Source organism: Pezoporus flaviventris, unplaced genomic scaffold (genome assembly GCF_033815535.1).
Source record: "Pezoporus flaviventris isolate CSIRO_AGI_PZ_B2104156 unplaced genomic scaffold, CSIRO_AGI_Pfla_v1 ptg000047l, whole genome shotgun sequence".
Taxonomy (NCBI): Eukaryota; Metazoa; Chordata; class Aves; order Psittaciformes; family Psittacidae; genus Pezoporus; species Pezoporus flaviventris.
Genome location: NW_026892595.1, coordinates 10,070,055 through 10,090,089, shown reverse-complemented (window position 1 = coordinate 10,090,089; position 20,035 = coordinate 10,070,055). Strand labels below are relative to the sequence as shown.

The 20,035-nt window shown below is 41.0% G+C and overlaps 1 protein-coding gene across 17 annotated transcripts in view; it reads left to right on the top strand.

Moving 5' to 3' along the window:
- The window catches only part of KIAA1217 (KIAA1217 ortholog), a 373,707-nt gene that overhangs the window by 269,019 nt on the left and 84,653 nt on the right, over nt 1–20,035 (top strand). For all 17 annotated transcript variants that reach the window (XR_009746054.1, XM_061468242.1, XM_061468241.1 and 14 more), the window contains one exon: nt 8,057–8,252. Coding sequence is in view for 16 of the 17 variants with exons in the window: in XM_061468242.1 (XP_061324226.1) it covers nt 8,057–8,252 (196 nt within the window). In the remaining variant the exon portion in view is untranslated. The remainder of the gene's footprint in view (nt 1–8,056; nt 8,253–20,035) is intronic.

Below are 20,035 nucleotides of genomic sequence, written 5' to 3'. Positions count from 1 at the left end.
CTTAGGCATCTGGTATATATATACTTATATTTATTTCCCCCTCCCCCTCTTTTTTTGCATGTGGTTTTAAGCATGTAAAGATCTTTCTCCTTTAATCAGCATAATGACGGTTTTTGTTTAAATCATCCCTTTTAATCTTCAGAGTTCTCATGATGGTTTGGGGGATTGTTGTAGGTAGGAGTTACCTCACCCGCTGCTGATGAAACGCAGCCATCTCCCGGATGGAACAAGGGGTCATGCTGGCTCATGTATGCTTCACAGTAGGTTTTTTAGGAGTAAAAACAGAAATAGCTTCCAACTGAAACTGTCGCAAGATTTTAATTAAGACAAACGTTGATGTCCAGGCTGGAATTTATGGATAACTTATTTAACCAAAGTAATAATAAACCGAACCTATGATGCAAGGATATGACAGAGACTGTGAAAGAACAAATTTTGCTGTGATCAAAATTGATGGAGCCATAGAAGCATTTGTGTGCAAACACAGGGAGGTGATCAGTCATTTTTTAAATTTGGCTGTCACGTTCAAATAAATACTTTGTATCACAAAGCATTAGAATGAAGCAGACAGTTGTATGCTTTTATTTTAAAATTAAAGGTTTCCTTCATTCAAGTGTGATTTTTGCTTTTTACCAGTGGTGACTGTTAGTTTTGTCTGTTGTTTTACTTCGGTTTCTACTCTAAAATCCAAGGCTGACATTTTCAGAAAGAGAAAACCTTGGGTTTGGACAGAAACATGCTGAGAAATATTTTTATACTTTAACTTGGATGGCTTGGGTTTTTCTGATACTTCACGTATTCCAAAGAGATGCCACAGCATGTTGCATATTTCAGTCTGGACTTGTCTGGACCAATTAAGCTGCTCTTAGACGGGCTGCTGAGTTCCTTAGGGCAACATTTTCAAATGCAAGTTCCTGCAATTTAACGTCTGAATAAGAGGTCCAGCAGTATAACTGCTGAGCACCTACAGCTTTTATTGCTTCTAATGAATATCTTTCCTGTAAACACACAGCTTTCCTGAAAAACAATTTATCTAGGTGCTTGCAGTTAGAAACCAGTTTGAAAATGTTGCTTCATGTCAGTCATTTATAACAGAGATCCATGAAAAACTTTTTCTGCTAACTGGGGATCATTCTGCTGAAGATTGAGTCCTGTGAAGGGTGAGCAGGAGTTGGCAGCCTGTGGATGTCCTGCTTGGTGATTCACAGCACTCAGGATTAAAAGAAATGGATTTTGGCAGCTTGCCACAGCTGGGAGCTTGCAGTTGGCCACCAACAGGAGCTAGCAAGGCTCCTGGGAAAACTTGCAGATTTTTAGGATGATTTGGCTATCATTCCAACCTAAAAATACGGCAGATAAATTCTGACACATCATTAGACATGTTTTTTCCACTAGGTGAAAGAAACTGGGATCAGCATCAGCAAATATGAAGGGTAGTGATAAAGATCCTGTCATAAGCAGAGAGGAGTTTTGCTTTCAGATAAATTCATAGAATTGAGTAAAACACTCAGTGTTGCATCTTAACGCCACCATAGCAATGGGCTCTGGTAATGCATGGCTGTGCCTGAGCTCTACCAGGTTTTAATGTAGCACCTTCCTGTGGCAGCTGGTGCCGCTGGCTGAGTTACCTTCCGCTGCTTCTCGTTCACACTGAGAGGGAAGGGGAAGGCTTTCTTTTACCTTCCTTGGTAAAATTCTTCAGGGTATGTTTCCTTCCTTCCTCAGAGCAAGAAAAGATCTGCTCTGGGGCTGTACTTCAGGTTCATGTGCACTGACTTCAATGCTTTGCTTAATTACTGTGCTGCAGCTGGCCTGGGGAGGTCTCTGGGATCTGTGCTCTGCTTGCATTATTCCTGTGGTGAGTATGGTGAGCTCAGGCTTTCCTCAGGTTCGCCAGTGGCAGGAGGAGGCTGGTAGCGCCACAGCCAAGGGAGAGCTTGAGCAGCATCCAATGCAGAATGTGCCTCAAAGTCAGAAAGGCTGCAGGCGAGTGGGGTACCTTGGCTGCCCACCAAGCGCTAGGGATGGTGGACAGCTGTGGCTCAGGCACTGTGTCTCTCATTATCAAGAAAGACTTCTGCCCATTCATACTGTAGAAATTAATATTGCCACCAAACTGAGCATACTTGTGAGCAAGGACTAGCTTTGTAATGTGTTGTCATTGATTCAACAGAAAACAGTGAAATATGTTTGAAATACAGGAAAAAAAGCCAGACATCGCTAGCCCATGAGCCCACACCAGGAACAGTATAACTAACTAACTCCTACAGAGTCTGCACATTGCCGAGTAGGCAGTTGCTCTCTTCAGCTCTTGAGAGTACAGAAGCTGGCACGTGCCTGCTCCTGGCATGGTACCATTTCCAACTGATGGTGTCTGAAAGGAAGATGCCATAGATTTTTGCCTCTCCTAGTGGTGAAATAACACAAAGACAAAAGTGAGCTTGTGAAAGGTGGTTTTATGTTGCATTCAGCTGCTGAATCATCTTCCCACCCCCAGTTCCCCCAGTGAGACAGAGTATCCAAAGGCATCCATTGCACAGATGTAATATGAACTTTATTTTATATAGGCATATTTCTCTTTTCTGAGAAAATGCTTGTTACAATAAAACATTGTTACAATAAATGCTTAAAGGTAAGAAAATGTGGCAGCAATATGTCACTAATAGCATGTCCAGACAAGTAAAACCCTGTAGCTGTGTTAATATGGGACCCTAAAGACTCTTTGGAAAACCTGTGGAAAAGCAGATCCTTCCTTCAAAGAACCAGAATTTGGATCTGACACAAATGTGAGGAAGCACCATTGCTGTTGCAGTAATAAGAGCTCGTGTGTGACAAAGTATCAGAATTAATAAACTCATTATACATTAAAACCAGCCTGTTCATGTGCGTATTTGCAGTCTGTCACGTATCCTGTAGCTGTCTTCAGCACAACTCACAGGACAGATAATTTACTTTGAAGGCCAAGAAAATCAGGTTTCCAGTTTTCTTTAAAATTTTCTTCTATATTTGAGATGTCGAGAAGACTCTCAAAAGGTGGTTTGTTTTTTTTTTTTCTCCTATGCTAAACATATTATTCAGAGCACAAGATTGGAAAGGGTTATTTTACTGGCACTGTTATTTTTTGATGGTCTTGTTTACCAATTGTACACTGCCAGCAGTGCTAGCAACTTCGAAGATGTAAGATAAGATTCTACTCCTGAAGAGATAAGCTTCTGTCAAGATAAAGGCAAAGGCAGTTCCTGCAGACAGGGAATAAAAAATGTGAATTGATTAAGAGATGAAATTAAATCCTTCTTCAGGTCATGGGATTGTTTTCTAGCTCTTTTTTGTCTATGAAAATGTGTGAAGCAAATTAGCAGGAGAGATTTTTAAACAGGAAAAGAAGGAAAAAAAGTTTCAGTTACGTAGATTAGTATGGAAAATAATTGGAAATGAGCATAGAAGGATGTTATGAAGAGCGGAGCTATGAAACCGGGTAGAGCAAAAGAGAGAGAAGATTAGTGGGGATTTGATGGATGGACCACTTGGGGCATAAGGAATTGGCTGGATGGTCACACTCAAACAGTTGTGGTCAACAGCCCAATATGTACGTGGAGATGAGGGACGAGTGGTGTTCCTTAGCGGTCAGTGCTGGGGCTGGTACCATTTAACATCTTTGTTAGTGACATGCACAGTGGGATTGAGTGCACCCTCAGCAAGTTTGCTGGTGATGCTGGGCTGTGTTGTGTGGTCAGTGCACTGGAGGGAAGGGATGTCAGCCAGAGGGACCTTGAGATGTGAGCCAGCGCAAACCTCATTAATTGTTTTTTAATGATTCAGTAAAAGGAATAAAGTAGATATATTAAAAATGCATACTTTGACAGACTGACAGACAGACATCAGTCATGAGGCATGATTAACCACAGTTTTGATTCTTGTTCAGATCCCAAGAGTTGTTGGGAAACTCTGGATCTTCTGTAATGGGTACCTTATATTTAATTATATACCCTGAAAAAATTACAAGAATCGATATCCTTGTAAATATAGTATATCCTAAATAAAATAGTAATGTCAAAACACTATGTACTTATATGTAAGTTTTCACCAGAATTGATCATCTTTATTTTGGCCTTTCCTTTCTGCTTAGCTACTTACCCATAGGCAAGATCTTTTATCAGAGAAGTCCTTAAAGGAGTTAAGATCTACTCAGCTGGCTGAAAAATAAGCCTGTTGCACAAGGAAAACATGCAAGGGGATGTCTCCTAGCCTATGGGAGGGGAAAAGTCCATGTCTGACTGAGGAAATTGTGCTGTTGGAAGTTGACTAGTACTGGCACAAGGGAAAAGAGAGTCCTGCTGCCTAGTTCTGAACCTTCTTCTGTTTACTGGCATTTATCCCAGAGGTGTGGCTTGGAAAGTGCTGGTATTTCCTTGGCTTTGTGTGCCTGTGTCACATATCTATTTACGAATGTTTTAATTTTGGATAGTGATACTCCTTAGTGGGCATGTCTTGAGGTTTCTTCCTTGCTAGGTATTATGGCTTTTGCCCTTTGCTAGCAGATTCATTAAAAAGGCAGTCACCCAGGCACAGTCATGTCCTGTTCATTGCTTTCCTTTGATTTATGCAATCCTGACTCTTGTAACCGCAGTTTATACTGTAACTCTCATTGGGTTCTGATGGGTGGTGAAACATGGGCTATATGGTGAATTTTTACTTTGTTTTGGCCCTGGTTTTGTCAGTTATCTTTACAAGTCTTTGTAGGTTATAGCTCCACAAATGTCGCATGTCTTCCCTTCATGAGCTGGTTTTCAGAAGAAGTCCTGCCTAGGAATCCACCTGATTATTAAGTAGCATCAAGCCTTCTGCTCACTGCCTATAATAAAAATTCTTTCCTATCAAAATGTGTTCATATATTTCAGTTGCTCGAATAGCCACTGACGCTGTGTTTGAGGATTTTTTTAGAATCTGTTCCAAATACTCCTGAAATGTAATGTTTAGAGGAGTTGAGCATGACAAATAACTTGAAGCCTTTCATAAACATTGTGTATATATGTGATGGACCTCATTAATAGCTTGTATTGGTTTTACATGTGTATTACTCCACTTACTAGAGTGAAACCACTATGGATTTGCACTGGTGTATGGCAAGGGGACGACTGGTGTTCATGTCTAAACAGAATCCATGATGTGCCCCTGTCTTGCCACAGACAGCTCTGGTATGCCCTTTGGGGCTGCAGCTTTTGGGGTAAGGAATGAAGGCTGCCAAAGAGGTCTTCTTTAGTGTGGTGGGATGACCTTGGCAGGACACCAATTATGCACCAAGCCCCTCTATCACTCTACTCCTGAGCAGAACAGTGGGAAGTAGAAAATACAATGGAAAAAAGCTTGTGGGTCAAGACAAAGGCAGTTTAATGAAGCAAAAGCAGGCCATGTGCCAAAGCAAAGGAAAACAAAATATTTATGGTCTATTTCTCATCAGCAGGTGATGCCCAGACACTTCCCAGGAAATAGGGCTTCAGTATGCATAGCAGTTGCTCCAGAAGACAAACATAACATCGAAAGCCGCCCCACCTTATCTTTTATTGCTAAGCAGACGTCATAGGGTATGGAATATCCGTTTCATCAACTTGGGTCAGTCGTCCTGGCTACGTCCCCTCCCAAGATCTTTCCCACCCCCAGCCTACTGGTGAGGGGGTAATGGTGGAACACTGGTGTGTTATCAACACCTTTCTAGCAACCAATACAAAGCAAGGCACTATGAGGGCTGCTATGGGAAAAACTCCATCTCAGCCAGACCCAGTACATTTAGTCACAGTAATTACAGCATTATCATCCAGGGGACCTGAGATGCTGTGTGTTAGGTCCTAAAAAATTGCCCAGGGACAGCCAAAGAAACACAATATTGTTGAGGTTGGCTGCATCTGTGCATTGACAGGACACACTGGGCAACTGCACAGCTAAAGCTGTGTCCATTGCTTCTGGTAATGAAGCACCCCTTACTGTATAAGTGTGCAGCTGTTCATATATGTTGGTAAACCATATACATGCAACTGCATGTCTTAAATGACATTTGGGGATTCCAATGACAGAAACAAAAATAAGCAAAAGCAAAGCAAAGTAAGCTTGATTCATATATCAAATAGTTTTTTCTTACAGAAACAAAAGCAGTATGCTTCCCAGCAAACCCTGAAGTTAAAGACCTTTTGAGGGTTGATTTTGTTGCTTTTTTTGCATTTTCTTTTGGGTTCAGTTATGGTTTTCTACAAAGTGAGAATTGTGTGCCATCTAGCTCCCTATTAATGGATCCATACAGGTAAGTTATTAATCAGTACAAAGAAATACAAAGCTGTAATGGCTTGGTAATACTTCCATTATAAGCCTGTGTAAATAAAATACTTCAGCACTGATGTTTCCCACACCATTTTGAGAAGTTGCATCAAGAAGTACTGACTAATCAAATTCTTTCTCTGTGTGTGCAGGTCACTTGCCACCTCTGTAAGTTTTCAGGCACAAGTCCCTGTATTTACAACCTGCAGACAAGTGCTGACCATGTCAAAGGCACTTCAAAGCATACTTTAGTTTACTGAGAATAAATGTTGCTAGCTTTAAGTCCTGCAAAAATTCAGTGCTCTTGAACAATTTCACTGTGGGACATTGGATAATACCTAATATTTTAAAATTAGCATTTCAAAAGTGAAAAGTTCTGGGGGATTTAGTTTTCTTGTGAGGTATTTCTGATTATTGTAGTTTGTGCGCAACAGCACAACTTGGCAACAAGAGGCCTCTACAGCCAGCTAATTAAAATCTAATAGAGTTAAAGTTCTTCATACAGTCAAGGTCACATAGGGAATATTATGTAGTGAATGCTATTGCTGAAATGAGCTCATCTCATTTCACTTGAAAAACCACTGAAGCTACCAGACGTCAGCAAGATAAGTCATCTTGGCTTTCCAGAAAGAAGCTTAATCTTTTCTCGATCTTGACAGCATCTTCAAACCTAGAGCTTGAAGTTTATTTCAATACAGGGGATTTTTAACACACTAGCATCTGACCTTAAATGATAGGGAAGAGGAAAGTATATAGGTCTTATGATATCTTGTGCCTGATGCTGATTATAGGCCTTTATAACATTCACGTATTGGTTTTGCGACACAGCAAACTTGTTTTGCTTTGAATTTCTACTTGGACTGTGTCTGTCCCAGTTTGTTGTGATACAGAGTTTCCTTGAGAGACTGGAAAATTATTCTTCCAAGCTAACAGTAAGATGTGGTTTGGGGAGTTTCACTAAACAGTATTGAGTGTACTTCTTAAAGCAACCCATCTTTGTAGAAAGCACTTAGAATGCCACTTACAGCTAATAAGAAAAATGTTCAGAACATTGTATCTCCTGTTGAGTGTGTTTTTATTACAATAAAGAGTCTCTATTACAATAGAGAGTCACTAGAAGTGCATGAATGAAAACATTTATCTTCCTTCCTGAGACAGTTTTTTTCTGGATACCGTGTTTAGCAATTTACTAGTATGACTACCCAGTAAAACTCACAGTTAACTTGGTCAGTGAATGGCAGACGTTTCTGATTTATGCTGGTGAAACAAAAAGTAAAATAACTGTTTGTGATTTCAGCTGTAAATGTTGGATGCCTGTTTTGGCTTTGCTGCATGACCTGTACCTTTCATAGGTGGAGCAGTGGAATGTAGAGAGATTGATAGCTCACAACTACACCACCATGTCTCTTCAGAGGATTTTTCTTAGTAGACTTGTCAACAGAAATGTGTGTGTGTGTGGACATGCTTACGCTGTAATGGTTGCCTGAGCAGCAAAGAATGAGATTACCATGTATCTCCTCAGCATATGCCTTATCCTCAGGGTCTTGTTAGCAACAGGATTTGCAGTGTGGATGTGGAACCATAAAAACTGTAGCAGAATACCCAAGAACACTGTTTTCCTAAATAACCTACACAGAAGTGACCTTCAGCTTACCCAGTTTTTAAGAAGCTTGGACTTCTTCCTTTGTGTTCTCCGCTCTCCCCATATTATGATTTCAGTAGACTAATAATGAAATACTCTATTTTGCAGACAAGAAGCCCCAAACCATCCCAGAGCCCACAGCCCAATTTGGGTGACCAGACAGAGCACCTCTCTGAAGCATCTGTTGATTCCTTAGAGGCCATGTCTGAAGGTGATTCGCCAACCCCCTTTTCAAGGGGCAGCCGCACACGAGCAAGTCTTCCTGTAGTGCGGTCGGCAAACCAAACCAAGGAAAGATCACTGGGTAAGGCCCTACTTCAGTCCTTTTCCTCTCTGCTCTTAGCCCATGTTTTCCATTTGTACATTTAAAATAGGTTTAAAATAGTTTGCAGTTAAAAAAATAAAGACTTTGGTAGGACATTATTTCTAATGTCAGGTTATTGTTTGGAAATGAGATCAGTATGGGCTGCTGGGTAACTTGGGGGAATGGCGAAATTATTTTCTTAAGAGGCGAAAGTGTGCTGGGAACATGGTAGACAAGGAGGAAGATGCAGACTCCGATATGAAATGCTGACTAATAGTTAACACCCAATATTGCAAGTACTTTTTGCTGAGCCTGCATGCTATGTGGCTATGAACTAAATACAAGATTGCACATTTCAGACTCATTTTCAGACAGGAGACACAGACTTTTTGACTTTATCATCTCTTCAAAGCCAGACCTAGTTGGAAGAAACCTAGACATTGTACCTGACAGATCCAGCACTTAGCAAAAAGGTTTGGTATTTACATGGCAGTAGCTTTCCAGGCAGAGGATTTGAATAGATATGCTGACAGGGTTGCCCTTTACTTCAGGGCAAGGCCCTTCCATCTGCATGGTGACACGAGTGATATGTCAGTGCAGGTGGATGGCTCTGCTTCCTGCGTTCTTCCCATATCTCAGGGTTGAATTAAGCCCGGCTGTGAACCGGAGCTCCTTTTATGATGGTGGATTTTGTCCTGGAGACTCTGCTCTCAGCTGATGGATGGTACAAGTAAAGTCTGTTTTCTTGAGGAATGACTCCGGAGAGCAGTTAAACTGCTGTGAGAAGATACCAGAAGTTGCATGCGGATTGCTGAGGAAGGCAGGTTTTTGCTTGGAGGTAATAAAGTGAAATACCGCTTTCCTGTAGACTCATCTTCTAACATACAGAGTGACATAAACTGAAGGCTGGGATGTAAATCATACCATGCTTGTAAGCTTGTCACAGCGGTTTACTCGTTCCTCAACAATCGAAGACAGTTTCTGTCAAAAGTATTATGATATCTGACAAACACAACAAATGAGAAGAAAACAGGGCTGGAAGGGGCCCCTGCTGCCCTCACAGTGGGGCTGGGGACAAGGGGCAGATTCCTGCCTGTGTCAGCTCATGGAGTAGCACTGCTGCCTTCCTGAAGCCTGTTGGACCATCAGGCTTTTTGGGGAGAAATTTTGAAGACTCCAACCTGGACAAGACTCTCTGTTTCAGAGATGTTTTTAAGAACAAGGAGCTAGCACATATATGTTTACTATACACAGAGAGGCTTCATCTCTGCCTGTATGCTAGGGTGTCCTCAGAGTGGCTTACTTCACCTGAAACATCCTGGAAAAAATGTATTTGCTTCACTGTGATGTTAGGTGGATTGGGCCTTTGCAGGTCCTTGTGCAGTTCACAGTCCAGCCTCACCATGTGGGTTTCAGCTGGCATCCAGGGTTTACCCCAGGCCAGGTAGGGTATCTCAGCTCTGAACTTCTGCTTAGGATGTGAGCTGAGAATTGATAAACAGCTTTCAGGAAGCTTTTTGTTGGCATCAAGAGGGGGTGACCTGCTGTGCACCAGTGCTTTGTGCAGTGTTTTCTCTCCCGAAGGCTGAACTGGAAGCAGCTTTCTCACTGTCAGCATGTACAGCTGAAAAGAATGTAACAGCCCTGTTTCTGAAAAATACTTAAGTGCTCATCGCTGGGAATAAACCTGGTAACAGGAACGTAGGAAGGGCCATACTAGATTAGACCAAGAGGCCACCTGGTCCCGTACTTTGTCTCCAGGAGAAACCATAAGCAGCTAGTCTGGGCAAGAGTAAGAACAAGGTAAATTTGGTATGTACTTATGATCCTTTCCCCAGGTACTCTCCCAGCTTCAGGCTATCTTCAGCTTAGGGATTTTCTGGTTATGGTTTCTTCCTGTATAATAAGTATTAAGAGATACCTCCTCCAGGTATTTTTTCAGTTTCCTTTTGAACCCATGTAAATTTTATGCATCCGCAACAGTGCATCTGTGACTTGGACAGCAAGTTTCAGTTGGTTTATTGCTCAACCATCACTTTCCTCTTGCTTTGTTTTGTATTGGCTTATCTGCTCTGAGTTATGCCCCCTTGTCATTGTGTTGGACGTGACAGCAAACATTTGATCACTATCTGCTACCCCTGGCCCATATCTGATTTTGTAGGGCTGTCATTTCCCTCAGGTCATCTCTTCTCCAGGCTGAGAAGTGCTGCTGTAATCATTTGCTCCTTGTCTAGAACAGATCCTGAACATTTGATTATCATTGTTGCCCTTCTTTGCACTTTTCCCAGTTTTTTTCAGTATCTTTGCTGAGATGAGGGGGAGGATCAGAAGCTTACTGATAAGTGGTCCACTTTTAAATCCCTTTTTTTAAACATCTTTTGCATATACTGAAATGTGTTGTCCAGCTCTTAATGGATGATGGTCGCATGAAGGTGTACCATTTTATTTAATGGCCAGGATTTCAAGACCCTCCAAGGCACCTTATCTCAGCCTGTCTTTCATAGGCTAGAGACAAGACCCTGGCTTAGCTCAGCATGGACAGGCAAAATGCAGTGGGGAAAGAAAAAAAAAAGGAAACTGTGTAACATGAAGCACTTCAGTTGAGCGTTTTTAGATTCGAAACTGGAGCAAAATAAGTCTTTTCTATCCTGTTGTCGTGGTTTAAACCCAGTCAGGTAATTCGTTCGCTCACTTCCCCCCCCCCCCTTTCTTGCCCTCCCCCTGCTCTCGGAGGGATGGAGAGGAGAATCAAAAGAATGCAACTCCCACGGGTTGAGATAAGAACAGTTTAGTAACTAAGGTATAACACAAATCACTACTGCTACCACCAGTGATAATAATGATAAAGGAAATAACAAGGGAAGAGAATATAACACCTCAGCACCAGCCTACCGATCACTCGCCCCCCCAAGCCCGACCAAGCTCCGACCGATACCTCCTCCAACCCTGCAGTCTCCCAGCCCTTCCGGCTAACTCCCAGTTACATCCTGGGCATGACGTGCTGTGGTATGGAATAGCTCTTTGGTCAGTTTGGGTCAGGTGTCCTGTCTCTGCTTCCTCCTGGCTTCCCCTCCTCCCTGGCAGAGCATGAGGCTCACAAAGTCCTTGGCCAAACCAAAACATCTCTATCAGCTCTGTTCCCGAGCTGAAAGTCAAAACACTGCACTGCACCAGCTACCAAGGAGGAGAAACATGACTGCTACTGCTGAACCCAGGACACCTGTATTGCAAGAGGGGTCACAGCTATGTCTGTGGCTTAAGGGATCATCATACTAGCCAAAAAGGAGGTAGCATGTTGTCACCACCTGCAGTCTATCATTTTCAAGTTGTTCCAGGAACTATTAATAGCAAATAGTTTGTTTTAGAATATAGTCTAAAAATTATTCAAAAATAGTTCTGTTTTAAACGATTATCTTCAAAGAATTTCTTCTACAATAATGTCCTTTTCAGTCTGTTCTGCCAGTGTGTTCTAACACGACCGTGAGCAATGTCCTGAAATTTTACTTTTGAGACTTTTTGTAGACTGTGGCCCTGTTGGAATTTTTACTTCCAGCAATGCAAGGGGAGTGTTTATTTTTAAGAAACAGGAGACTGTTTATAACTTCAATTTTTAAAGCATCATGAAAATATTTGTGTTCACATGGTTATAAACAAGCTGCATATAATCACCTTCCTTTCCAGCTCTATTAATTTTTTAATTTAATCTAATTTAAATACAAATTATGTTTTGATTCTCAGCCAACATATTTTCAGTGAGGAAAATGACCGACTTTTGTACGTTTTTATTAATCCTACACTTAATATCTCAAGGTCATTGTTTTAGAAACCTGATGTTTTCTTTTTTAAATTCTATTTCTTCTGTAGGTTCCTATTTTACTAACTATATATGAGTCAGTCTGGTTTTAAATTGTGGTCTGACTTAACATGGAGTCTGAAAAGGAATAGTGGTAATGCATTTTGGCTACCCCAACGTCGCAGTTTGTCAGTCAGGACTAATCTTATACGACATGGTATTCTGACTAATCTAATGGGACAAAGTATTCATGTGGAGTCTACCCAGAAAACAGAATTCCAGTTGTGGGCCCATTAAAAATTTCAGCTGCAGCTTTCAAAATGAAGGTCTTTTCTGGCTAAGAGGTCCATCAGAAATAAGCACTTGTCTCATCAATCTGCAGCCTGTAGACAAAGCAGGATATTAAAGTAAATTAATTCACTGTGCAAGATAAAATGAAATGTATTTTAAAATATCTGTTTGAAAGCTGGGAGGTTTTCCAGCATGATAACTGTGGGAAAAAAATTATCTACCAAAACTGTCAGAGTGAGAATCAGCTGAAATCTGGAAAGTGCTCAAAAGCTTTCGACAAACTTCACTTGCAATTTGCCTGGAGGAAGCAGAACCTGACAAGCACCCAGCGAGGCAGCCAACCTGTGCCTGCATTGCAGCTTGCTACTGTCACTGCCCTGGTACCTCTACAACAAAATGAAGACTGGCAGATGTTTTCACTTGTAGTCTCTCATGTGGCACATCTGTACAAATGATGGGCCTGATCCTTTCTAAGAGCAGGGGCTGGCATCCTCTGTGGTAGGGCGGTTCATGTGATCAGCCACAGCCCTGAAGGGCAGGGTACGATTGCAACCTCTGATTGCAGTAACAGCTGTAGGGGCTCCTGCAGGATCGGGCTGTACCTAATGTAGGGTTTGATTAAGGTAGAATATGGTACAAGGAAGGATTTCCATAAATGCACAAGGATTTGGGTTTGAGAAGTTATTGAGGAGGGTGGAGCTTTATGGCTTGAGTGGAGCAAGCACCTTCTTGGGGTGTCACAGCCAAGATGCCCAGCCACTCCAGTCCAGATGGATAAGGAGCAGAAAATGACAACACTCCTTGCTGGTAAACCTGTGCCTTAAATTAAGTGATATGGAAAGGCCTCTGCAGAGATGTCTGCTCCTGCCAGCATTTGCGTTTGATTTGCCTTTGGAGGGTTTACTTGCACAAGTAAAATTGCACAAATGCTTAAGGATTGGCATGAGGAGAGTCTTAAACAATCACGGAGTATTCTGAGTATTATTTGTTAGCACCCCAACCCCAAGTTTTAGCAGGCACAGATTTTAGTGTCTGATAAATTAGTTTGTTGCCACCTTCCATGGAAATGCTGTTACTGAATATAGTAGTAACACCTGGAACTTCTGTAGAATTTCTTGCAGGTTAAAAAGAAAGTCAGGCTGTAGTTACAATTTTACACATGGGAAAAACTGCAGAGAGGGATGGTGTCTTGGTTGCAGTCACCCAGTGGTAGAAATAACTCTCAATGCATATGTATGCAATGTACTGTAAGACTTACACAGAAAAATAGAAATGCTAAAGGTAGGCTTATATGTTATATTGGTGGTAATTAATTGTTATTTACTATTTATGAGCTGGAAATTAAAATATGCATGTTAAACCAGGCAGATGTGTAAATGGCCGTAGACTTAAAAGAGAAGCCTGTGATTTCTTAGCAGTGGCACTGCCCTCTCTGGTTCCTTAGGGCACATGATTCAAGCCTAATGAAGTCAGCAGGATCTTCAGTTTAATTCATGGGAGAGGAACTCCCTGGGAACTGCATTTCAAGTAAGACTGAGTATAGCTTTAATGTATTCAGTCATCTTAAAGAAATTTTCCCTATCTTGTCTTTTTACAGTGTATGCAAAGCAGCCAACTTGCAAAACCGTCATGTAAATATTTGCTGTCATGGTTAGATACATTCACATTGGCTGGCAGGTCTATAGGAAAAACAGCCTGAAACAACTATTTTCAATTACTGAATTGAAACACAAACCCTGGGAAATTATAATATACTAAGGTACCAGGAATTTTCCTGTCCAGGAATTCTTTTTAAATTATAGCTGAATTTTCTAGACTTGGAAAGAAAAAAAACACACAACTCTTACCTGAAATATTTTTCATCAGACAAGCAAAAGAAGGTAAACAATCTTATTGACATATCGTACCACTGAGAGTCTTTTTCTGTTTCATTTATTGTCCCTACAGGGTTTGTGAAAGACAGGAAGAGGGAAAGACAGCCCTTCCCAGGCTAGCACTCGTGCACTCGGTTATTGTTTACTTAACAGATTCTTCCTCCTGTAAGAGAATGTCTTATGTGTACCTGAAAAAAAAAATGCTTCCAGGAAGCAAGGTCTTATTTAGTACATACTGTCTCAGCAGAAGCACATTCAGTCTGCCACAAGGAAGCTGGTAAGCAGTATATGATGCTGTGTCATACTGGTGCTGAGTTTGACTCCACTGCAATAGGCCATATCAGCATGGATCCAGTGAGTCTATTGCAGTGATACTGGAGTAGATGTGCAGTGTACTAAATAAAACCATTAGCTATGCGAGTCTGTATCTGTCACTGCTATATCTGTTAAATGGTTTTTGAGTGCAGTCTTTCTGTTTATTTGCACTGCAGTAATACTAAAGGACCTCCGCTAAAACCAGGACCTCACTGTATTGGGTAATACACTCCTAAGAAAATACTCATATTGAATGGCCTTGTGACATGGACAAACCAGAAGTAAAAGTGGTGAAGATAAAGGGAGAGTTAGAGTAATTAGGGTCCAAACTGATAAACTGAATAAAGCTACATCAGGGTGGCAATGGCTTTCCTCTACCCCAAATCATGCCCACATAGAAGGTGCAATGTCACTGTCCTGCTCTATCACTACTTACCCTGATTTAGCAGCAGCAATTTGGGTTTTCAGCATTTGTTGTCAGCTGGAAGAGGGATTTGGCAGCTGAAATAGCTTATGCAGGCCAAACTACCCTTCAGAGGAAAGGTAGGAGGCCAGATGGAGTTGTCTCATGGGTCATATCTGGCACAGGAGCCATCACTTGGACAAATTTGATCTAATTTTCACGTTAGGTAAAATTTCTAAGTCTACCTCTCATATAGTAAGTCACACAAACACCAGACCCTTCCATTTACGCATGGGCATGCAAATTAAAAAGTGTATTACAATTCCATGCATTGCAAGAAGTGCAAGATTTTGGCTAAGCATAGTACTAGCCTGTCCCTCAGTACAGTTTAGGATTTGATGCCAGTGCTGACAGCAAGTCTCTGAGGACAGCTCTTGGATGTAGTTATTGCTTCCAATATTGTTTATATATTTAGGTAGTGATCCTAATGCATGCTTACTATGCTGGGCCTGAGTTCAGGTTTCTGTTCTCAGAGGAAAATACTAAGGCCATCTCTTGTTTTTGTTTTCATTCTCTATCTCTCTCTCTTTTGCATTTTTGGCTATGAAGTTGCCCTATTTAAACAGGGTTAGAGATTAATCTTTGCCTCAAGAGACTTGTTTATAGCGGACTGATTAGGGTACTCTCTTGAGACAATGGGGCAATGGTCTGAGCAACTCTCAAGATGGAAGCCCTTCTGAATAGTTTTTTAACTACTCAAGTGTTTCATAAGTACTCTGTAGCATTGCTTCTACCCAGTTACCTTCTGTGATGAATAGCCCACCTGTGGGTATAAGGGCAATTCCGCATGTCTCTCATAGTCTCCTTGTAGTCACGTAGGGTTGATACCAGTAGCCTTCAAGGTGAGTAGGGCTTAATGCTTTGAAGTCTACCTGGCAGCTGCTTTTCAGCTGTTTTTCTTCCTTAGGGGCCAGTAATTTTTTGGCATCAGCAACGTGGCTGTTGGGATTGAATGAACCGTCAGCAGAGGCAAGTCTGATGCTAGACTGGGAGAGCTTTCAATATGCTGGAGGGTCAGATGGCCATTCACTGGGACCCCAGTGAGCCAGGGGAATGAATGGGTTAGTGGGAACTTCATGAAGCTCCACAGAGGCAAATGCAGGCCTTCAGCATGGACAGACTGGCTTTGGAGCAGCTTTGAAGACTTAGGGTCTGACAACAAGGTAAATTGGTGAATGCAAACCAGAGTAAATGCATCATGGCAGAGCCTGTGGGGCCTCTGTCTGAAAAGCAGCTCTGGCTCATGAAATTTCTAGTTCATCTCACTGAACAGTTCAGTTGTCTTTTTTATATTTTGTCATAGAGTATCATAGGATTTTTGTGTTCTTCCACATTTACTGACATTGTTTTGTCAGTTAGGGATATGAAAAAGTCATCTTGCTGGTCAGTTGGGCTACTCTGGCAAGATCAAGGGTTTTTATGCAATTACTGTCCAACAGCCACCCTGCCAGAACACTGTTTTCCATCTGGGGAACTAGGTTAAACTGAAATGTTCCCTCAGACTCAGATGATGGAAGTAACTGTCTACATGTGATGGGCTTGCTGACTTAGGTGTATGGACAAAGCTGGGGTTTGGCAATAGGTTATTTCACAGGCTTTATCTGCAATCAAATAGGACAAATACCAGTTTTTCTTTGTCAATTGTCAATTCTGCTTTTGGTTTTGATTTTTCTTCTTAGCCATTTGAATATGTAAGTTTGTAAAAAAAGTGCTGGCATTTGAGTGTCAGTTAAAAATCTTTATTTCTTATATGCTTTTGTAGAAATTTTGTGTGATTACTGAATTTTTCATGTGTTTTTTCTCATTAGGTAATAAATCTGTTGCAGAATTAGCAAGTTGCTATAAATAGCAGAAAAGGACAAAATAGCAGTGAGAAATAGTACTGGACTAAATGAAACAGTTCCTGCTCTTACTGAAATTGTTCTCAAACAATACCTTGAGTAAAATTCTTCAGGCTATTCTGGATATATAAAATAAGTAATTGTTTTTATCTCATTACAAGATCTACTTTTTTATTCTCTTGGTGCTTTAAGATAGCTAAGAATATTTATAGACATTTTCTGAATGTGGAGGACAGATTATCAGCAAGGAGTAGCTAATGGAAGCTAGTATGAGAGCTTCAGGCTAGAAATACCACAAGGATCATGACAATGAACTCAGACTAGTTGAAAATGCATGTGGTGAAATAGGAGAGTCAAGTCTTGAGCATGTGTAAAGTAAGAAATTCATATTGAGGAATTTCTTCCACGCTGCAAGAGCTGTCACTGTAATAAACTTATGTCTGCATAACTTTTGCAGGATTTGGTGATAAGGATATCACCTATGTGTTATCCCTTTATCTGATGGCTGGGGGGAGGAACAATATGACCCTATGCCATCCTTACAATTTAATATATTACACTTTTGTCAAATAGTTTGTTGTTTATTTTTTTTTTTTTTAAAGTAAATTTGTAAACAGGATTTTGTGGAAATTCTTGGCAGTTTTTATTGTGATCTCCTCTGGATTACCCTTAAATATTCCAACAAAATAGCTGTCAAGATTTTAAAAATTATCCTTAGTTTTTGAAACTGATGCAAGTCTCAACTAATGATTCAATGTAAATATGAGGAAGAAACAAGGGGGCATTTTTTCACTTTCGCTTGCTAGCATTGCTGCTGACCTCAGTGTGAGGGAAAATGCAGATAGAGCTGGTTGCTCAATGGACATATAGTAGAAGATCAAGCTAAACCAGCATGAAAAGACAAATATTGTCCATCATCTCCAAAAGATACAGTTAACTGATGGTTAGGTAAAGAGTGAAACAAGTCTAATGACAATTTTGGCAACCTCTGACTCAATGTTGTATTATCTAATTTACAAAACATAGATCAACTTGATTTTAGGCAGCTCTGACTTCGTTTCCTCACGAGGTACTCTGTATTTCTTCACCTTAAGATAACAGCTTTCTTTGCTAGTTTATCTAATTTTCCATCCCTTATATATCCTGTACTAATTCCTAGTATACTTTTTTTTATGTTAACCCAACATGATCTGAAGGTCTCCTGTACATATTCCTCTCTCCCCACCCCATTTTAGCTATACCTAGCTTTCCACCTTTGATTTAAAGAAATTCCAGAGCTTCCAATGCATCCAGGTTTTGGTTGCTGTAGTTCAACCAGCTTTATTAATTACCTGAAATTTTCAAATTGGACATGAAATTTCCAGAGGGTACATAGAGTAGCTATGTTGGAAGAGAGTAGCAGTGCCTTGATGACACCAGTGATTTCTGGTTCTATGGGAAGGTTTCAGTGCTGCAGCACTCAAGCATCCAACATCAGCCAAATACAGATATTATCATAGGTTAATACTTTTCTTCAAATAGGAGCCCATGGATGAAAGTGTTGTCAAATCTTAATAAGGTTTGTCAGTTCAAAAATTTGTAAGATGTCTTGCCTGTGCAGGGAGTGTCCTGTAGCTTCACAGGAAAGAAATTCATGAACTCCAGTTTAAGCTTGGACTGTGTTTTATTTTATAATATTGAGGAGTTATTTAACTCCTCTGCCTCAGTTTTCTCTTCTTCATTCTTGAGAAAAAAATTATGAGAGAATTTGTGAGTACCAGTAGTTTTCCTTTTGAACTTCATTGTGTGAGAGGATTGACTGATGTTTGTAAAGGTCACAGGAGGTGACTAAGTCATGTTTGTTAACTTATTATTGATTTATCACATATTTAGCTTTTCTTTACTGTTGTGTGCTCCATATTTTTCTCTCTTAAACAACCAGGGTAATTCATGTTCTGTACATAAAAGCAAGTGATTAAAGCTCTTCTAAGCATCTAAGCTCCCCAGCACTGAGGTCATTGTTAGCAATATAACCATGATAACACAGTGCTTAGTCAGGGTTAGGTCAGTACCATGTATTAGACAGAGGTGCTGAGAGATACGAGCTGGGTGGTGTCATGCCACCTGTGTAACATTAGCTTTTGCTATAAGGAAAAAACCTTTACCAGTTGTGATTAAAGAGTTATGATCTTACCTGTATGGGTACAGTGCTGAGCCATTTTGGTTCTGTAGCTCCTTGCTTTAAAGCCAGACTTGACCCCGTGAATTCACATATGGTTCACTGTTACACCATTTGGGCACATCCTTGACTGCTAAGTATGTTTTACAGCCCAGTGGCAGTATCTGAGCTGAGCAGCTTGCAATGCATCTGATGCATCTGTGTGAGCTGCAGTAGCAGCATAGGCAGTCCTCAAAGCTGTGTTGGCTGGACTAAAAGTGCAGGATGGCTGCTCTGGGCACCCTCTAAACCTAGCACTGGTGTGTTCAGCTTGTGCAGGAGGCATCGCCTATGTAAGTCAGGTTAACGGTGCATCTTTCATTGCACTGCATTTCATTTCACGTAGACCATCCCTGAGAGAAATGACAAAATATTTTCCAAGTCCTTCTGTCACTGGCCCTTGGTAAAAGGGGAGCAGAAAGCCTTTTGGGTTTGAAAGAGCTTTATATGCAGGGAAGAAAAGTGTGATCATGTGGTGTGTTCGTATGACCATCATCAGATCTGGGGTTTATGCTTGTAAACCTTTCTTTGAACATGTCCTTTCACCTCTCGGGTGTTTAATTTCCCCTACTATAAAACAAACCTTTCCGCTGACAGGAATGCTGTGAAGCAATTTGTAAAGAGGTTTAAGTTTCTAAGGCCTGGCTTATATGTAAGTGTTTTCTGCTATGGCCTGTATTTAATACCATGACCTGTTGCCAATGGGTGAAGAATGATCAGAAATTCCAGAGCTATTTCTGAAACTAAGTTACACCAGTATGATGAAGGGGAAGTCTTTTAACACTGCAGTTTGCCTTGTAGTTGTCAGAAAGGCCAGGGCTGGGATTATCTAGGAGCAGCTGGAAGTGGTGGCCACAGTGTTGTCTGACTTGTGCTTTCAAAACAATCACATGGTGTAGTTTCCCTGTTCACACTGATCTTTGTATCTGTCCTCCAAGGGCAGCAGGGCATTTTGCAGGCCTATGTGCTTTTTGGTTTATAAAACTTGGGAAAATCTTCATGTTTCAGG